At 41.3% G+C, this 20,887-nt stretch overlaps 2 protein-coding genes and 1 long non-coding RNA gene across 52 annotated transcripts in view; 1 reads left to right on the plus strand and 2 right to left on the minus strand.

Moving 5' to 3' along the window:
• Window positions 1-5,528: 5,528 nt before the first annotated feature.
• On the minus strand, window positions 5,529-11,551 carry LOC145526558 (uncharacterized). The gene is made up of 2 exons (XR_014068986.1): window positions 10,830-11,551; window positions 5,529-9,181 (listed from the first exon to the last, which is right to left on the minus strand). It is a non-coding gene; the product is annotated as an uncharacterized LOC145526558 (long non-coding RNA).
• A 2,297-nt stretch (window positions 11,552-13,848) lies between these two features.
• TUG1 (taurine up-regulated 1) lies at window positions 13,849-15,991 on the minus strand. The gene is made up of 4 exons (XM_081543096.1): window positions 15,970-15,991; window positions 15,549-15,755; window positions 15,257-15,430; window positions 13,849-15,048 (listed from the first exon to the last, which is right to left on the minus strand). The coding sequence occupies exons 1-4, from the start codon at window positions 15,989-15,991 to the stop codon at window positions 14,579-14,581; spliced, it is 873 nt and encodes a 290-aa protein (XP_081399222.1). The 3' UTR covers window positions 13,849-14,578.
• Window positions 15,336-20,887, plus strand: part of MORC2 (MORC family CW-type zinc finger 2) — a 39,317-nt gene continuing 33,765 nt past the window's right edge. For 11 of the 50 annotated variants that reach the window (XM_081542505.1, XM_081542507.1, XM_081542513.1 and 8 more), the window contains exons 1-3: window positions 15,336-15,535; window positions 15,943-16,096; window positions 16,500-16,598. Coding sequence is in view for 36 of the 50 variants with exons in the window: in XM_081542465.1 (XP_081398591.1) it covers window positions 16,531-16,598 (68 nt within the window). In the remaining 14 variants the exon portion in view is untranslated. Of the gene's footprint in view, window positions 16,599-20,887 lie in introns of all 50 variants that reach the window. The other 39 variants (XM_081542503.1, XM_081542510.1, XM_081542509.1 and 36 more) reach the window with 6 other exon arrangements.

Here is a 20,887-nt window from a genome sequence, read left to right on the forward strand (position 1 = left end):
GGTTGGGAAGATCCCCTGGAGAAAGGAAAGGCTACCCACTCCAGTATTTTGGCCTGGAGAGTTCCATGGTCTGTATAGTCCATGGGGTTCGCAAACAGTTGGGACACTACTGAGTGACTTTCACTTTCACTGTTCAGCCTGTTGCATGTCCTTCCACCTTTCTTTCATGATCATTTAAACACCTCTGTACGTTTCATTTTCACAAAAATGGGTAATCATGATATACATAACTCTGAAAATTTCTCTTTTTGCTTAAGAAATACATCATCGACATGCCAGAGGTTAAGAGCTAGATATCTGACTCATTTTAACAGTTGCATAATGCTCCTGAGTGTAGCTCTTCTGTAAGTGATTCACACATTCCTTTTGATGGGCTGTCATTTCCATTCTTCTGCTACCACAGGCCATACACAGTAAACCTGTTGTATGGATGCCCTTATTTATATCTCAGTGCTCTTAGTTCTTTGAGATGGGGTCTTTGAAGTAGCACTGTTGGGTTAAAGGAAAAAGAAAAGCCACTCAGTCGTGTCTGACTCTTTGCGACCCCACAGACGATACAGTCCATGGAATTCTCCAGGCCAGAATACTGGAGTGGGCAGCCTTTCCCTTCTCCAGGGGATCTTCGCAACCCAGGGAGCGAACCCCGGTCTCCTGCATTGCGGGCGGATTCTTTACCAGATGCATTGAAAAAATTTTAATCAATATGACGCAATTACCTTCTAAAAACGGCTGGAACAAATCACATTCCCACCCATAATGTATGGAAGTTTTCATTGACCCTAATTCTTGCCAGTTATCAGAGGTCACTGCTCTTCTGATTGACAGTTTGTTGCCATCTGATTGACAGTTGACTTATGGTACCTTGTTGCTTTGCTTTACATCTTACTGACCACATGTACACTTGACCCTCTTTCATATGCTTTTACTGAAATGCAGACAAGCATAATGGTTCAAGGATTCTGGGGTCATTTCACCCGAGTCTGCGTCCTGGTTTAAGATGTGTGACTACCCACTGTATGACTTGGGCAAGTTACTTCATTCCTCTGAGCCTATTTCCTTAGCTGAAAAACAGGGATATTATTTATTTCATAGGGTAAGTTATGAGGATTGAAAGAGATGTACTTGTATCCAAAACTATATCTAGTCCATAGCAAGTACTAAATAAATGGTGGTGACTATTACTGTTGAAATTTTAGATTTCTTGAGTTGCCTATTGGGTGTGACTGTTTTGTAGGGATGAATTTGTGGTAACTCTTTGTATATTAGCCATATTAATCTTAATCTGTCACTTATGTGGAAATATTTCCCCAGTCTATCATGCATCTTTTACAGAAAGTTTTCCCAAATTTCTGCTTATGCAGTCAAATATGTAATTTCCTTTAGGGTTTCTAGGCTTCTTGTTTTGCTTATGATCTCCCATTATAAAATTATAGTCTCCTAAAAATTCTTCCAATATTTTTCATTTCAACATTTAAATCTGTAGTCCTTCTGGTATTTTGTGTGTATAATGTGAGGTAGGGATTTGGTTGTTCTGTTGGCACCTTACTGGAGTTCTGTTTGTACAGTAGTTCCACATATCATATTTAATTGAGCAACTTCATGAAAAGAGAAATTTGGAAGAAAATAAATTACAGTATTTGCGGCAGTAATTAATTAACTGGGTAGTTCTGAGTTTTAATGGAATTTGATTTTTTCTCTCTTAATGGACTCTTCCCCTTTTTCCACATGAAATATTATAGGAAACTCCAACATACAAAACTGGCTGTTAACTGTTTGAAACGGTGAAAGATAATGAAGTTACAAAGTTGAAGAGTAAGATAATCAAGAGCCTTGTAAACAAGGATAAAGTTTTGTAATAAAAGTTTAGATTTTATTGTGAAATAACAGGGGAAATGATTAAAAGATTTTAGGCAGAGGAGTGACACAATCAGCTCTTCAAAGAACGGGCTGAAGGAAGACAACAATGTTTGACAGTAACACCACTAGAAAGGCATCAAGACCCAGCAAGACACTGTTCCTGTGGACAAAAGTGATGGACGTGGAGGCGGTTGTGGAGTGTATTTAAATGACACATCACGGGATTTAATGACTGACTAGGATATCTGGGGTGAGAGAGAAGAAAGTGTCAAGAATAATGTCTGTGTTGTGGTTTGAGATACAGTGGAGGAGGGTGCCATTTATCAAAGAAAGGAAGCAGTGGAAGAACAGCAGATTGAAGAGAAAACGGTGGGGTTAGTGTTGTAAAGTGTGCCTGTGTGTATGCTTAATTGTGTCCAACTCTCTGTGACCCCATGGACTGTAGACCAACAGGCTTCTCGGTCCATGGGATTTTCCAGGCAAGGATACTGGAGTGGGTTGCCATTTCCTACTTCATAAGGTATCTGGATGTTAAATAAGTGGGGGAATATCCAGATGACAGGTGGTCACTCAGACATGGAGCTCAGGAAATATGCCTGGACTTAAGATAGGAATCTGAAATTTATCAACATACAGTCGGAAACCACAAAGCCATGACACTGGATGAGATTTTTCAGACGGTCTATAGGTCAAGAAGACCTAAGACATAGGAGGGCCACTGATGTGGTTGGGTTCTTGGACTGTAAGGAACAAAACTCAACTCTGGCAACTGACCCTCTGCATATGGTTGTACAGGAATTAACTTGTACAGTGATAGGTTAACAGTCTTCTCAGGCAGTGTAATTTATTGGAGGGATATGAGGCAGTTCTCAAAAATCAGAGAAGCTTAACATTCAAGAAAATCAAGAACCTGAACTGAGGAAATCTCAGTAACAGGAACTTACATGCCTCTTACATATTATCTGCTGGCTAGCTTCCCAAAGGAAAGGTGAGGTGCTATTCTCAGAAAAGGGGAAAAAGTACACTGAGTAGGCAAATGCAGCTGTCTACCCTTGGCTTTCCAGTACATGCGTTCTTTAGGAACAATTTTATAAATGACTCCATTCAACATACTGTAGAAAATGAATTCCATCTTCTCAGGGGAAATAACCTAAAATAATTTCTAGTTATTACATTCAGTGTCAAATATAGATTTCTGGGTGATAGTCATTCTCCTCTAGATCTTAACCCCATCCCGACAGTCTACAATCTATGGATTTACTAGTATGTAATCATCACCAGCACACCCATATGTATTAGTTTGGGGGAACACTGCCAGCAGAATAGCTCAGTTCCAATGGAGGAAAGTTTGATTGGGGTAACTTGGATCATGCTCAAACTTCAGCCAGGAAGTGTGAGGGGCAAAGTATTGAAATGGAGAAGAGGGATAAAAAGACAAAGCTAGGAAATATGGGTAGAAGCTATACAGACTTATTTCCATAAGTCAGAAGGCTAGAGCTGGTAGTTCTCCCAAGGTATGCATAGGGAACTGGTTCCAGGATCCCAGTGGATACCAATATCCCAGGATGCTCAGGTCTCTGAGGCTGTATACTACAGTTGGCTTTCTGTGCCCATGGTTTCCACATCTCCAGATTCAACGGTCAAATTTTATCCATGTTGGTTGAATCCACGTGCAGAACTTGTGGGAAGACCCACATCTTTATTCCTGAGGTGTACGTGGATTGAAAATTTCCAAGGCTTTTGAATCTTCCCAGTTACCAATACTACATAAGTCAGTCTCTATTCAGACTGTCTTTTCACAAAACATCTTAGTAATATGGCAAATTACCCTCATAATTCTGCAACTTGTGGAGTCAATCTCCAAGTTTTAGTTTATAACTTAAGCATGCCTAACTCAAGTGGTCTTAACCTTCCTTATCCACTTCAGATTGTTCTACTGTCAATAGCTACCTGGTCATCCCGATGTTTTCTCAATAGGTACAAGATTCCAATGACAAGGGGAGTTATCTCTACTAGCTTTTTTGCCATGATATATGGCTCACTGCCCTCTCACCCCCACCCCAATACATAGACAGCAAATGCTCCTGCTGCCTTTAATTCAGTCAGTGCAACAATCAATTCCAGATCACCCATGCTTCTGAGGGTTTGGAGCCTACTATTTAACTGTTACCAATTTCTGTAACCAGTTATTCGGTTACAAGCAAAAAAACTCCCACTTTGTTGGACAAAGTGAAGATACATGGTGGTCTCAGAAACAATGGAAAATCTGGATAATCAGGTCTTTTTTTTTTTTTTGATAATCAGGTCTTGACAACAGAAACCAGGGCATCTTTGGGGATGCCTTCACATAACTCCTACGATTTCCTTGGGACACTACAATCAGGACTCAGTTCCTATAATTTTGCGTCACCTCTCTTAAGACTCAAAAGTCCTGGTGGCAGGGTAATTCAGATTGCACAAGCTTGGAAGACACAATCCAACCTCAGTCAGACAGGGGGCATGACACAGGAATACTGTCATTTACAGAATTCCCACAGAATGGCAAAGAGTAGCATTCTGAAGGAAAAATGGGTTTCTATCACTAAAAAAAGGCAGGGGTAGGAGACAAAAACCAATGGATGTCTGCTATACCAATATTGAGAACTGCACCTACAAAGGAGCAATAGCTAGCAGGGAAGGAAGAAAATGACACTTCAGGAGTCAGGATGCTGGTGGGAGTTGTTTGTTTTGCTGAACATTCAGACGTTTATGTAATGGATTTAGCAGTAGAAGGCCATTATTGACCTTGACTGCAGGAAGATCAGAATTCTCAAAGATTTCAAGGAAAATGTGCCTTTATCCTTCTCTCTGCCTAGTGTGAACACTGCTGCTGCACTGCAAGAGGTCTTAAATAGATTAATGGTGGTTGAGAATGGAATAACCTTTGATGAACACTGAAATTATAAAGTTTATAAGCCAAATACACTCAGACATAAAAAATTAGGGAAGTTACTGAGCTCAGAAAGGTGCAAGAGTCATCAGTTTGAGTAATGGATGAATATATTTATCTAAATATTCACTAATATAAAGGCAGGTCTTTTAAATTATTTGACAAAACAGGCTCAGTGTTAAGTAACTTGTCAAGGTCGAACAGTAAGCATTATATTTAATTTTAAAAATTCTTTAAGAGTTTAAATGTAATGAGTAGTGTAAAATATTCAAATACAGAAATGTATAAAGTTGAAAGTCATGTAATCTACACTGTTTAAGACTTTTCTATGCATTATGAACATAAACACAAATTTTTAGGTGAGTTCATACTATACATTTTTCTAGCAATGGTTTCACTTAATAAATTATGGCCATTTTTCCATGCCCATATGTAATAAATATCTTTTATTCTTTACAACAGACATGTAAATTTTCTTATATGGCTGAACCAGGTGTTATATAGTGGTTATAACGAATTCCTTGCTGATAAACATTTAGATTTTTTATTATATTTTTCTACCATGTAATTAATTTTTATGCTTCTGTAGTAACTTAAATGTCAGCTCTTGTTCCACCCTATCTTCTGGACTGGAAAATAATATCAGTGTGGCCTTGCCCTCTAGTTTAATACTTAAAGATTTTGATATTGGTAGACAAGTATATTAGGACTCAATTTCAAGCAACAGAAACTCAACTCAAAGTAACTTAAGCAAAGAAGGGTATTTATTGATTCACATAACTGAAAAGTCCAGGGGATATACTAGCTTCAGGCACGGTTTGATCCAGGGGCACAAACATTGTCATCAGTACTCAAGTCTCTCCATCATTTGGCTCCATTTTCCTCTGTACTGGCTTCATTTTCTGACTGGCTCATTTGATACGTTGGGCCCTGTTGGTTTGAGCTTTTCATCCTACAGAGCTAAGCAATCTCAGTAAAGAGCTTCTCCTCCGTAGTTCACTAAAACTCTTAGGGTTGAGAATCACATGACCCATCCTGAACCAATCACTATGGTCAAGGAGATGGACTGTGCTGGTTGATCAGGTCTGAATTACATGTCCACCCATGAAACCCAAGATTAGGTCAGACTGACCCGCGTGGACTGAAGAGGGAGAGGAGGTTCCAAGAAACATCAGGGAGTTGTTACGAAGGAACGGATGGAGGCCGGTCAATCACAACAACTGAGGTCAGTGCTAGGACCAGACATTGAAAAAGTTTCATCTCTGCTCATAAAGTTCAATGGTGACCACTGGCATCGTTCCTTCCTTAATGATAAAAGTATTCTCGAAAAAATCATGAGTAGTTTGTCTTCTGTTCAGGAGGTTTGTAATCCATTTGAATGGAATAATCATGTCCAATAGCATATCTGGATGATACAAGAGTTTCAATATAAGTGAACTCGGTCGTCATGAGTCTGAGAGCCCAACTGTCTTGCTGACACGAAACAGGACAACCAGCCTCCCACTGGCAAATAGTTCTGTGAGACTCTTCAAGTCAGTGGTAAATTTTAAGTTCAGTGGAAAAGTTTTATGTTCCTTTAAGTCTTTTGCCAAGTTGCACCGGGACATTTCTGTGAATACTGGTGAATCAGATTCATCTCTGTATGACCATAGGATGGAGGAATGGACAGTGCTTTCAATCTGCTCTGCTCCTTCAGATCTGGCAGACAGGGTCCCAAGTGCTGAAAATGACGATCTAATACATATAGGCATAGAGGCTTACTCTGCAGTTAAAAAAAGCTGCTGGTCAAGGACTATGTAGCATGCTCCTTCCTGTTGTGAACATTAAGTCCCGGAGGGTACAGAAGTACAGGTTGCTTCTGTTCAAAACTTCTTGGTGGAACTGGATGTAAGATAGCTGAGATCAGCTGTAGTCTTCTGAAGGACAGTGTCTGCAGCAACATGTCAGAAAGGCAGGCAATGGCTGAGTCAGGTAAATAGACAAGTAAGTAAGGTACCTTCAGCAGGGCCAGTCATACCAGTAGCCAGGCTAAGATGTGGAAAAACAGGCAGTTTAATGTTGAAGCTCTGTACCCTGAGTATTCCAGGGTTAATCCATACGGTCTACTCTAGATACAATTTTCTGATCGTAAAGGGCCAGTCAGGTATAGCAATTTTCACTTTCCTGCAGATCTGCCCAAGAACTTTCAGCTCAGGAGAAGGGTATCTCTTAAATCCAGACTTGAGGTTCTGTTAAGAGTCTATGCTACATCTGGGAGTGATAGGGTTGGGAGAGCCAGGTTCATTAAGGTTGGCCCTACTTTCTTTGGTAATCAAGTCTCCATCTTCTGTAATTCAGCTCATCTCGGAGAATCATCTTATCAACAAGTCAAGGCCTCAGACTGGTTGAATGGTACTGCTGAAAGATGAGATCTGAGGCATGGAGATAGTAAGTTACTAGGTTTGAGTTTTAGGCTTTTTCCACCATCAATTCTTATACACAGTGTACATTAGACTCTTGAACAGATGATCATCTTTACCTTTTAAGTCTCTCATTTTGACAGGGTTAAAAGGAATGACTGGCAGTGATAGATCAATGTATTTTCCGGTCAAGTCCAGGAGAAAAAGAAAATCGAGTTGACATTATGAAGGTAGTGAAAAATTCGAGTTTGTAGACAATTTCTTCTTTACAAATAATAGTTGTATATACACAAGCAGGCTAGTCATCAGATTTTGTTGAAGATGAGCAGTATAGAATAACCAGACTTAGGCTTTGTTTGATGATTTGTACACTGAGTCACATAATCACAATCCGTCTAGAGGATAAGAGACAAAGATATAAAGAAACATTCCCAACTTTTAACCAGTGCATTCATTAAAGTAGTTGAGGACAGCTGGCCCTTAAGTCGACTCTGAAGAAATAAGATATTTCTCAGGGCATGGATTAAAGTCTACTTGTTCTACATGATCTGGTCTGGGAGTTCATGTATCAAGTCCCTCCTGAACAGACAAGTTGTCTTAATGCCTGAGAGTATTTCATGACAAGGAATGAAGTCAGTCACTGTGATTCAGTTAAAACAACAGATGAAATTCCATGGAAACATCCACAAGGACAAGGGGCTGTGGTCCTGTGACGTTAGGAAGACTCAAGAAGCTCGAGTCTATTGATAAAACTCTTTAGCTGTAGGCTTTGTACATTTCCTTTCACGTTAGTCTACATTTCCAGCAAATAGGTAGATATGCAATTTGAGATGCCCACCAAGTAAGCTAGCAAGGCCTGATCCAAAGGCCTACCTCTGAATATCATTAACATGAACAACTGATGGTATCAGACATCAAAAGATTCATCTTAAACCCTCTCATTGGCTGGAAGAAAATTTTTACAATGGCCACATTTTAAATCACACAAACAAGAAAAGGATGTTCAGAGATTGTCTCTTGTGGATCAGATATTACATGTAGAGCTGAGTACTCCTAATTTTTGAGCAGAACAGGCAGATATGCCAGTGATGGAGGAATTGTTTTAGCAGTTGTTCAAAGGTTATTTGCTTCTTTATCCTGGAAACAGCAGTTAAACTGAATAAAAACCAAGTAGTAGTGTAACTGCCAATGGCCGAATGATAGTGATGTAGTTTGAGAAAATGAATCATCATCAGGTGCCCTTTTCGGTCATGTTGCCAGTCTCTGAACTCGGCTTTCCTAGTTTATGGTTATCCCTTGCACACGAAGTAGAGTACCATGGCTGAGGACGGGAGGTCTGATGTATAGCTGGTCTAATATTGCCTCAATGAGGCATCCACTTCAACATCAGCTTCAATACTTGGTGTTTCATGCATTCAAGGAGGATCAAGACTTCAAGGTCATGCATTTTAAGTACCACTAGAGCATCCGGTGTTTGTGGAAGAAGTTGAATAAGGGGGTTTGTCAGTGTAATGTATGAATTGCTCTCTGGCTGTATCATTCAGCAATCACTGGAAGTCCATTTGCGGTTAGAGGGCTATTACTCTAGGTCCATTTGATACTCTTTCAGCCCATATGACTAATCTTGGGGGCAAAGATATGTCCATCTTCTTGCACTTCTCTGAGTATTCCTAAGAAGGCTCATTATCAACTGAACACAGACGTGTTGGGTAGAGGTACAGAACAGAATGCCATTAAGGTTGAACATACTGCTGTTTAGGGCAGTGGTTTCCAAACTGTGTTCTGAAGGATTCTAGTTGTTGTAAAGAAGTCTCCTTAAGTGTCACCATGGTGGTAAAGCAAGATGCTTGTGGCAGGTTTCAGGCCCCCCACTTCTGCTTCCTCCAGAGCAGCTTCACTTTTACTCTGGGCTTCCATAAAGTTTTCATTCAAGGGGCTTCATGGCCACAAAGCCTTTGGAAAATCAATGATCTAAGAGTAAGTTGTTCACAAAATGCTGAAATAAAAAAAATAGGTCACAGAAACCAGAAACTGTGAGCAAAGCCTGTGGTAAGCCAAAGTGTTTTCCTATTTATTCTTTCTCTAATGTGGGCCACATTACAAAATGAAGATGTTAACATTCCAGTCTGCTACAAATTCAGATTGCCTGACTGGGCTTTAAGTAACTATCAGGGCAAGGCTATTGGTTTTAAGTGACAATAGCGCTGGGGTTTTTTTTGCAGTCAGCAAATGGCTGCAAAATGCATTAGTTTCTTTGTAAATATTATTTCAAGAAGTCCTTGCCTGGATGACTTCAAGTATTAGTAAGATTTCAATGGGCCACAACTTAAATCCTAAGAAAGTATCTCCTTCTCACCCATTCCCTTTTACTCTATTTTTCTCCTCTTCCCTCCTCACCCGAGATGTAGTTCCCTTAAGCTAGATTTATAGCACAATTCTATGAGAGAAGTATATTGCTAAACGTCATAGAATTCATCTATCTTCCTGGTAGAATTAACTTCCCCACACCCCTCTCCCATGTATCCCCACACATCTTCTAGAGGTTTCTTTGACAGAAAATAAAGCTAACTGTCAAGATGTACAGTTCTCAGATGATGAAGACATACTAATTCAAGAAGTTATTGACAAGGTAAGAAAAAAAAAGGGGTGGGGGGAGAGTTTCAAAGATACTGTAGGTCTCCAGGGCAATTATGTTGGCAATCAGGAAACACTGGCTATATTGCTCTAAAGAAGTTTTCCCATTCCATTAAAAGAAATGCTACAAAAATAACATTATGTATTTGATTAAACTTAGGACACACTGGGCCAAACAACTAAATGAGGCTCTTTACTGTAAGCCTTTTGAGATTCTTTAATACACTACACTGCATTAACAAGCAGGGAAGGGGACACATTTTACAATATTTTACCACATTACTGGACTACAGAAGCTCTTTATATATGATACATATTACATGTGTATATCAAATATATACATACACACACATATGAACAGTACTGTTCTAAAAAAGTTGATGGCTCATTCTATGTAAATATTAACTTGGGGATAGAGGACCACAGAGTTGGTGTCTGGGAATATTAATAAGAATTAAAAAAAAAAAAGAAAAAGGAAGATATGAGATCAACAGGGATCCCCAATCAACTAGGCCATCTTTGGGAAGACCACAAAGATGGATGAAAAGATCTAAAAGTAGCTTTGTGTTCTCTAATGGGTAATCTTGTTGTCAGATGAACATCTGCCTTGTTGACTGGACAATATACTACCATAAAGACAGTCTACTACTGCCAAACCACAGAGATGATGCCATGGACTTCAGGTCCAGGTACAACTATTGAAAAATCACATTTCTGACATGCTAACTGACTGAGGGCACAGACTGAGATCAGGAAGTTGGAAACTTTTCTGGGGTTCCCAATCTCCAGTTATTTTAACATTGCGCATAAAATAGAGGCTAAGTTAATTCCAAAGAGAGAACTGGACTGGGAGTCAGAAGGCCTGGCCTCTACCTTTTAAATTTCCATTTCCTTATCTGCTAAAAGGGATTATAATTTGTGTTATTTGGTAATTGAGATTAATGCAAATAAAAGTGCTTTGAAACTGTAAAGTGCTATATAAACATAAGGGATTACCGTATAGGTTCTACCTGGATGTATCAAGAGGCCTTTTCTGGAATCTGATTGGAGCTTTGTGAGATGCTGTTAGGTAAAGGGATTCCTTGGTAGAATTTCTTACATTTGTGTGAAAAGTTCTGGTTCCTGAGTAATCCCAAAGAAGATGCTGTGAGTTCACTGTGCCTTTGTTTTAATCCCAACGGGTCAGAGTATCTGCTTGCTCATTCAGTAGGCTACTACAGATTTGAAATGGAAAAAGAATGGGGTCCAGATTAGACAATTCCTGAATTTCAATCATTTGAGACAGTGGGGCGTGGTCCAATATGGTTCTCAAAAAGATGCTGCCATTCTTCAGACAGTGCTGATAACTAAAAATCCCCTGGTCCAAATTTATTATGTGTCTCTGAAAGCCGTAACTGGAGAAACGAAATGCACACTTATGGAACAAGCTGAACCTTTGTTGTGATAAAACAGCTTCAGCTATTTGGCTTGAGAAGTTGAACTTCACTACAAAAGGCTTTGTTGAATCTGGGTAGAACAGGACAGGAGCGGAGGTGAAGGCCACATCATGATGATTCGCTGGATATGCCTCCTAGATCACAGTGGTCCACTGGAATGATGTCTTCTTCAGTACTGAGGTGGCAGAATCCATCACCATGGGCAAAAATCCAGGTACCAGATCTGTAGGCTGATGGAATAGCACAAAGGTGATCAGAAGGTCCAGGTGAACACTCGGCAACCAGGAGGCACAGGACTGGAGAGAAGAGTAACAAAACATATGAGATAACAAATGCTTGGAATCAGAAACACAGGACACTGGGGTGGGGCTACTGTCAGCACACCCACTGCCTGATGGATACTGATTCTTGACAAATGTGGAGGGAAAAGCTTACGATTAATAATCAGTGATGACAAGAACAGAGAGTTCTTGGGCAAAGACTGTTTGGGGACTCTTGAGGACAAACTGTTTCAGGGAAGCAACAAATAGGAATGGCTCCAATTCTCATACTCTGGGGGAGTAATTTATCTGTATTCAGATTCCTGGGCAGTGGTTGGTGGGGGAGAACAAAGTGTCTCCCAGGTGGTCTGAGAACTGGATTTAAGTTGATATACCAACACCAAAGCAAAGGAGACACTGCTGTTCGTCCTTTTCCAATGCCTTTCACAAACTGTCTTATGACCTCATATCAACACTTGTAAAACTTATCCTTTAATTTTAATAAGATTCCATCTTGAGCAGGAGAGTAAGGTATACAGGGAATAAAACCCTTGCCCTTGCACTCCTCTCTTACGCCCTATGCAATATGGCTGTTTCTCTTCATATTTGAGGGGTCCCTAAATCTTTTTAAAGTTAGAATTAAAAAATAATAAAACATGAAGTAAAGGAAGAGACATGGACCATAATTAGTGACTTTTTCAATAATCAAGAATAATTAGGTTATCACACAGCAACTAAGCAAATATTTATTGAGTGCTTATTTGGCGACAGCCTGGTCTCTAAATTTCTTCTTTCTACTAAAGCTTCATCATATGTGGTTAACATGTCTGGGCAAAAGTTCCCAAGACAAGGCCCCTGCTTTCAAGGGGCTGTTACCTGTGAAGAGAACTAATGCAATGCACACAAAAAAGTACTTTATAAGCTACTGTATACAAACATAAATAAAAGATACACAATAACACATTAAAAAACTTAAAAACGGTTAATTTCTGCTTAAGGTTAAGAGATTCATGTAGAAAAGAGCATCTGAGTTGGATATTGAGGAAATGGCAGTTTTGACAGATGAAGCAGAGGAAGGCATTCCAGGATAGAGAAGAGAGCATGAACAGAAGTGCAGAGATGGTAAAGAAAAAGGCATTTTGGAAAATGGCAAGTACCGTAGTTCACTTTGGATGGAGCATTGCCAGAGTTTGCACTGAGGGTTTGGCGAAAACTCAGATCTCCGAATTCCCAGTAATAGCGCTGTTGGCAGTGCTTGCTCAGTCATTGTCTCTTTTTCAAAACAAGGACAACACTCCTCAAATTCAAAAATAAAAAAGTTCAGCTCCCGAGTTCCTGTCACACCCTGGTATTTTCTTCCAGGTCCCAGATCCAGTTCTTGAAATTCTGGAAATCTGCAGCCCATACGGTGATCACACTGAAAGACATCGGTTCCAGCGAGTGCAGAATGCTGTAGTGAAACCCTTTCAACCTCCTATTCTGGACAGTTCATGTTTTGTCACAGAATTTCAAGCTTTGAGTTCCAGTTGGTTTTTTCCTCCTTTCTCCTGAGGAAACCATCGTATCACCACAGTCTCAAGATTCTTTTGAGGTACATCCAGATTTAATTACAAAAGAGCTAAAAGACCAACACATTTGTCTCCAAAACAGTCATTTCTCTGGAATTGAGATCATTTGTCTCTGCCCTCCAGGTAAGGGAACAGTCAATTGATTTTTTCCAGACATTTGTATGAAATAGCAGAACCGGCTAACACCTAACAGACAAAACACTTAAGTGTGTTTGCATTTGCTTACTTAGAGCTGTACCACGGTAAGCACCACTCCACAAAACGAAAATGTTTGAAATCCAAGTGTTCAAACATTTCTATAGTGTTTGCTGGACAATGGCCTGGAATCTGATAAAAAGCAGCTGACAATTAACAAAGAAGCAAAAACTGGCATTTTGGCCATCTTAATAACACACTTGCAAGCAAAGAGAATACAAAGCAGGCGGGGAGGAAAGTTAAGGTTTGAAACACTTCCAACTACTGACTTTGAGGTTCAGAAGAAATTTCTAACAAAACTTTTCAGAGAATGTCAACCTTCAATTAATAAAAACATCTTCAGGAATTCCATGTCTAGTTCAGTCTATTCCAGTGAGACAGCTTGCTAAAGACCCACCTGCACCAAAAATTAGCTGGACTTGGCAGCACCATTTAAAAATAAGCCTGCTCACTACCAACCACACGGAGCTAAGAATACAAAACAAGAGCAAGTAACGGATGGCAACCATGATCATGGAAAATGGTCAATGAAAGAGTCAGAAAGGTAGTCAGGCACCAGAAAATAAAGTTGTTGGGCCAAAAATTGAATAGGCTTCTTGACACTAGAGAACACATCCACTCCCAGTTTCAGCTGCTTTATATTGGGTGCCACTGTACCATAAGCATCAGCCGCCCTTCAGGCAACCCATAGTGAAAGGACTCAGAACAGAAGCCAAGCAGTGGAGTGTTGTTACCCCGACTATCCACTATGCATAGAACAGCTCACATATCCCAGGGATTCAACAGGGGCTTCAACTTGGTTGTGACGGGTCCCAAATGACATCTAGGCCTCAGTTTCCTCCTTGTGGCAAAGGAACTCTGGTTCTTAACTCTTCCGGGTCACAGCCCCCTCTGAAAACTTGCTGGCGATGGATCCTCATTTCCCTAAATTGCATATTCCCACTAAGTTCTGCACACAATTTCAGGGAGTTTGGGGATTTCCATCTCCAATCCAAGGTTTCCAGGTTCAATATCCAAGGATTGGGAATTTCTAAGTTTTCTTACAACTCCAAAAAAAAAAAAAGCCAACCGTAACGAACAATAATCTTTCCTTTCATCCACTGACGCTTTATGGTTTACAAAGCGCTTTGAATCCCACAAACGTTGATAGAGGAGGAAACTGAGGCGCAGACAAATTACTGAGTGACTTGCCTAAGGTCACTCGGCCAGCTGGTGGCTAGGCCCGGAAGCAAACACAGCTCTTCCGACTCCGGAGCTCGCGTCTCCCCCCCGGAGTTGCCGCCAGAGCTCCCGTCCCCCACTAAGGCGGCATAAGGAGGAAAAGGCAAAGTAGAAAGCCCACCACCAACCATCCCCCGGCCCCCTCCTGCCCCCCCAACTGGGTCCTTGCAGGCCCCGAAGGGTGGCGCCAGGCCTCCAGGCCGGCCCCGGCCACCCCAGCTTCCCCGGCCGCGCCAAATCCCGCCGCCGCCGCCGCCTCCCCGGGAGCGGGGCGGAGCAGCTGCCCGCCGCCGCCAACCACCCGGACGACTCCTCGTCGAATCGCAAACGCATAGGCCGCCGCCCGAGTTCTGCGTACGAGAAGAAAGACGCGGCGCGAGCGCCAACGGCCACCGGGCGCGCGCCGCGGCGGCCGGGCCTGCGCCCCAAGAGCTGGATGCCAGAGCAGGAGAAAGAGCCGCCAACCGATCGCTCGATCGACCGCGCGCCCGCTCCTTCGCCCTACCAGACCGGGAAGGGGGGGAGGGCGCGCCAGGGCTTCTTTGAGTTAGGGGCCTGACTCCCCGGCGACGAGACAAGATGGCTCCTCCGGTCCGCGCTGCAGCTGCCGTCCCGGCTGCGTCGCTCGGCCCGCCCCCGGTACTGTTTCTTTAAATGGCGGAGAGGGTCAAGAAAGCAGGAAGAGAGGCGCGCGCACTCACGTGACAGGGGCGGGCCCGGCTAACAAAATCCGGTCACGTGGAGACACGCTACCCACCAATCAGGAGGCGTCGCATCAGGTCGGGGGCGGGAGGAGCTGCGGCTCTGTGATTGGCGGAATGCGCCGCGGAGGCCTCGGGGACTTGGGGCGTCGGGGAGTGCGCGAGGCGGGCCGGGTTGTGTGCTCTCGCGGAGACAAAGAGGTGGCGGCGGCGGCAGCGGCGGAGCAGCCCTAGACGCCGAATTTTGTAGTGCTGAGTCCTGTCACCATCTCATCTAGTGCGGCGCGAGGGCGGCTGGTCTCGCGGCGGCGGCGGCGGACGCGGCGGACGCAGAGGTGGCGGCAGCACATGGTTCCAAGAGCGCCCTGCGGTTGTTGGGTTCCAATTCCGTGGGGAGGGACAAAGGCAGCTGTGAGCCCCGGGCAACGCCCGATCGGGTGGTGCGCTCGCCACTGCCCTCGATCTGGGCCTTGAAAACTGGGACTAACTTGTCTCCGTGAGGAGGAGACCACGGGACCGAGGCCCAGTGAGGGCCTGAGAGGCTGAGGCCGCTGTCTGAGGGAAAGGGGGAGGGGCGCGGCCCGCCTGAGTTGATTGGGTGGGTCAATTCTGTGGCCTCTTAGTGGGCCACTGTGAGGTAATTTGACTTACTACCCTGAGGAAATTGGGGCGCACGGCAAGCTAGGTTTGATCTGGGCTTTGAAAACGGAAATCGGTCTTCAGCGCTGAGGAAATCTTTCAGTTGGTAGGTGGTGAAGCCGGAACTAACGCCATATCCATTTGAGCAACATCGTGATCGCCAGTGTGGGGCTTATTTAAGGATCCTGGGATCATTGATGGCGAAGACATGGGTGGCTATCCAGTTTTATGACTGAAGTTGCTAGACTTCCGGATTGGTAAGTTTCCGGATTGGTGAATTTCCTCACAGGAAATTTAGAGGAACAACAACAAAAACTCGGAAGAACGCGAAGATGGAGCAGTAATTAAATCGCCAACTCCAGTATCAGCTACTCTAGGACGAACCACATTCCACTCAGTGAATTATCACAAATTAATGCTAATGTTCCTTAAGACTACAGATTTATGACGTAGCTTCTTCCAAAGTATTACATCGTAGTCATTGAGAGGATAAAAAAAATTTAAGGAAGAAATCAGTTTTTGTTTTAGACGTCTTTTTGAATATATTTTAGATAGATAACTAGATAACTTTGTTTAACTGAGGAGCACAGATTTATCAACTCTTTATTGGACGAAGTCCTGAGAAATCTATTCCATTGTAAGCTTGTATTTCCCGATTAGTGGTTAAAGAACTGGAGACATCACCGCGCTCATGGCTTTCACGAATTACAGCAGTCTGAATCGAGCTCAGCTAACCTTTGAATATCTACACACAAATTCGTAAGTATTCTGTAGGTGCCTCTGAGGTCACTGATAACTCATTGGTCGATATTCATATGGAAGTCTTTTTCCCAGGAAGTTTCGCATTTTTATTTTTCGGGATGTGTCACTGGAGGAGTCTTGAGCTCTGTATGGAAGAACTGAGATCAGTGAAATGTTTGTTGCTAATCCAGAAGAATATGATCTTCCTTTTTGGAACAAAATTTACTTGATAGAAGGCAAACTGATTCCTTGGAGTCTGTGTATTGAGTTTCATTCAAGTGTTTGATAGGAATCCAGCAAGTACTCTTCTTGGATCGCCAAAAATTGGACTATTCTATTCAACTCGTTGTCTTTGATGACAACAGCCAATCCAGTTGGGTAATAACAAGTCTTTTTTTTCTAAGAAGGAAAAAAGAAAAAAAGAATGAAGACATTTAAATGACAACTTGTTAGAAGAAGTTATTCCTCCCCCCCCCCGAAACAGTTTGCTTTATTTTTCTGGGAAATTGTCCTCATCCGATATAGTTTTTAATATGTTAAGCAGGAAATGATAACTTGATTAAATCCATGATTTAAATAGCCTTTCCCCCAAAGTTTCACAAATCATTGAATACATGCTGTGTTCCTAGTTCTTTGAGTTTGTGAAGAGATTGCCGTCACTCCATTGATCTAAAATATTTCAAGGTTAATCCTTATGCCCGCTTTCTTGGAGTTGATGCAATGAGGGCATCATAGTTTAGTCTTTTAGTACATTCATTTGGCACTTTTGAGATGAAGGTAAGTCTCTCAGTTTAGTACCTGGAGAGGTGGTGAGCAGCTTAATGAATGGTCCAGAGATCAGAAGAACCACCTTCAGGATTGAGACTATAGACTCTAGTTTTCAAGTAATAGTACAGTAACTTTAGTTGTCAAGTAATAGTACAATAATACAATAACCGTTTACAGGAAAGAACCACGTATTTGTGATAATATCTGTAATTTTTTGTTTGCTATTTTTCCTATGGAGGAAATAAAAGTTTTCTGAGTAGTGAATTGCCAAGTGAGAGCCTGGTTTTGTTTAGGAAGGTTCTTACTGAATAGAGTATTTGAGTAGGGATTGCAGAGGTCACTTAGGTGTAGTTTTATGTTGCAGCTGATGAATCTGAAATCCATCTAGATAAGGTCTCTGATCAAAAGTTATACCCGTCTTGCTCATAGCATAGCCATGAGCAGACCCGTTAGTATCCTTGTTTGTATTTGAACTGCCACATTAAGAACAAGCAGTTGAAGGCCATTTAGATGTTCACAGATTGTGTTTGATAAATTCAGTTCTGAGTTTTGGGTGAGGGGCCAAATTTGGAATGACAGACTATGTGATGATCTTGGAAGACCATTGAAGGAGACTTTTGATTCTGGGTTCTTCTTTTAACTTATCCAAAGGTTGTATTTGATAATAAAATGATAGTGAAAAGTGAAAGTGTTAATTGCTCAGTCATGTTTGACTCTGCGGCTGCATGGTCTGTAGCCTGCCAGGCTCCTCTGTCAGTGGAATTCTCCAGGCAAGAATACTGGAGTGGGTAGTAGCCATTCCCTTTTCTGGGGGATGTTCCCAACCCAGGGATGGAAACCTGGGTCCCCTGCATTGCAGGCAGATACTTTACCATCTGAGCCTCCGGGGACTGTGGTTCTGCCAGTTTTACATTTAAACATGGTCAAAAATCATCCTTTTAGAAATCCTACTAGAGTAAGGATTATTTCTGTTTTTCATTTGAGAAGACTGAAATTCAAAGAGATTATTACATGCTAGAGGTTGCACAGCTTCAAGGCAGCTTCAAGGCACCAAGATTCAAAGCAGTAAGATTTATCTGGCCACATGATTAGTGCTTTTAACCATTAGGCAACACCAGCTGTAGTCAGTTTTACCTTTAAAGACTTGTTTCCTTGTATATATGCCAGAAGGTTTACTTGCCATTTTGAAAGTCTTCAATTTTAGATTGGGCTTCCCTTGTGGCTTAGCTGGTAATGAATCCGCCTTCAATTCGGGGAGACCTGGGTTTGATCCCTGGGTTGGGAAGATCCCCTGGAGAAGGGAAAGGCTGCCCACTCCAATATTCTGGCCAGGAGATAAATTTTAGTTTATCTCAGTGAACCTCTAAGTTGAGGATTCTGGGATATTTCGTTTCTTTTGCTATTTTATGGCTTATTGACAATAGGAGAACAGACCAAAGGGAAAGAATTGAACCTCAGTTAAGTCTCTCGTTTGAAATTGGAGAATTTTCTGGGAATTTGACTTACTGTGTTGAACTGGAACCACTTGCTTGCATAAACGTTTTTGAGAGTCGGATGTATCATTTTGGAAGCTCTGGAATTTATTATCTGAATCACACCTTAGAAGTTGTTTACTTTTGAATGTATCCAGTTCTGCCAGAAGAAAATATGAAGCCCAGAACACCTAGATAAGTTTTTGGTTTGTAACCAATTTCAAGACCTTTATTGTGACCTGACTGGAAATTCATTTCTAGAGGAAATAAATTTTTTAATTGTTAGAAAATGTGACTTGTTATTGGTAATGATGGTAGATGTGTTCTCCGGGTTAAGTGGTATGGTGTTAACCTTCAGAGAAGGGAGGGTTTTCCTTCTCCCTTTTTATAATTAAAAAAACAAGACCATTTTAGGATGTCTGATATCTATAAATTGCCACAGAGGGTTTTTCTTCTCTGTTTTTATAATTTAAAAAACGACCATTTTAGGGTGTCTGATATCTATAAATTGCCACGGTGTATATTGTGAAAGAAATGACTCCTTAGCACCCATTTAGCAGAGTCCAGGATAGAAGGGTAGAAATCAGTGTGATGCAGTAGAAAGAGCATGGGCTTGGGAGCCCGCCAGGCTTCTGTTTGCTTCCTGGCTGTGTCCTTGGGTAGGTCTACTTATCTGAGCCTCAGTTTCATCATTTACAAAACAGGCCTAATCTGACAATGTTTATGAGGATTGTGTAAAATAATGTTTATAAGGTAATTTGATTGCACATAGTTCATAGTAAATAGTGAATAGATAGTGACAGTTATTTGTTCTAGTTATAATATTAGCTCATATAAAACAAAAGTTGGTCACTGTGATAGCAACTTGATGTTTGGGGATGGTCATTAGGCAGATTAATTTTTAATAAATTCTGGAGCATCTGTTGAAGATATAAACACCTGCTTGGAATTATTTGTTTTGGTATTGTTCTACGGTAACTTGATTATGTCAGCATTAGGGTTTGAGGCAGGTCTGGGAAATTCTAACATGGAAGTCTTAGGTGAATTTCTTTTAAATACTGCAAGTTGATCATACGAGATGATTGAAATTAGGGTTTTTGAATAAAAGTAGTTTTATGCTTTTACTGCTGTTTGGTGTGGTGGGTTTTGTGACTGCTGCTGAAAAGTCCATGAGCAGTCTAGGTGCCAGATTCAAGATGGAGTGATGGTCGTGATGTTCCTTTGGCAGAAGGTACATATCTTAAGTCATTCTGTTTGCAGTATTGCTAAGTGGTTTGATAGAGCAGGGTGCTTACGTATAAGATGCTTGCTGTGTATATCTATTCTTATCGGCACATTTAAAAGTGTATTGTCTTGGCCATTTGATATCTTTGAGTTGTTTTATTGTTATGGGAAGTGAAGGTAGAGGAACCTTTCAACTTTACAGACGGTATTTCTTGTGATTTATAATCCTGTTGAAATATGGGTTCACATTAAATTATATTAAAGCCTTTGAATGTAAAATGGTTGCCCTGGAATTTTTCAGCTTTATTTTCTAGCAGTAAGGCAATTAACTCTGGACTGCATATCCAAGAACTCAGTAGAACCTATCACTGTGATGGGGTTATATTCTATTGCTTTAAATTTAGGTTGAATATAAATAGACCTTTTTCCTTACATAATGAGTAGATTTACAGTTGAATTTGTCATTGGAAATGCTGAGATGCAAAGCTATTTTGATTGTGGCACAATTGGTATAAAAGCCACAATCAGTTGAAAGTGAAAGAGTTCGTTAAAAATCTTTGTCTTTTTCCAAATGGTTGATCTTTCTTGGATTACATGTAAAGAATCTTTAGGTCTGTGAAGAAAAGAATTTCCTTTGATCCTTATATAAATAACTTAAACTCTTCGCTAGCAATGAATGCATCTCTTTGAATATTATTTGAAAAAAAGGGAAGAGCTTTTATAGTTGGTATGTTTTTGTTTCTTATGATTTGAGAGATGTTTAGAACTTTAGCATTTATTAGTAGGATCAATTGAAGGTTCGGAGAAGATTCTGAGTGTCCTCTCTGACCTTACCAACAGTTA

The sequence above is a fragment of the Giraffa tippelskirchi genome, chromosome 11 (assembly GCF_054371585.1).
Source record: "Giraffa tippelskirchi isolate mGirTip1 chromosome 11, T2T-mGirTip1v1.2.pri, whole genome shotgun sequence".
In the NCBI taxonomy this organism is placed as follows: Eukaryota; Metazoa; Chordata; class Mammalia; order Artiodactyla; family Giraffidae; genus Giraffa; species Giraffa tippelskirchi.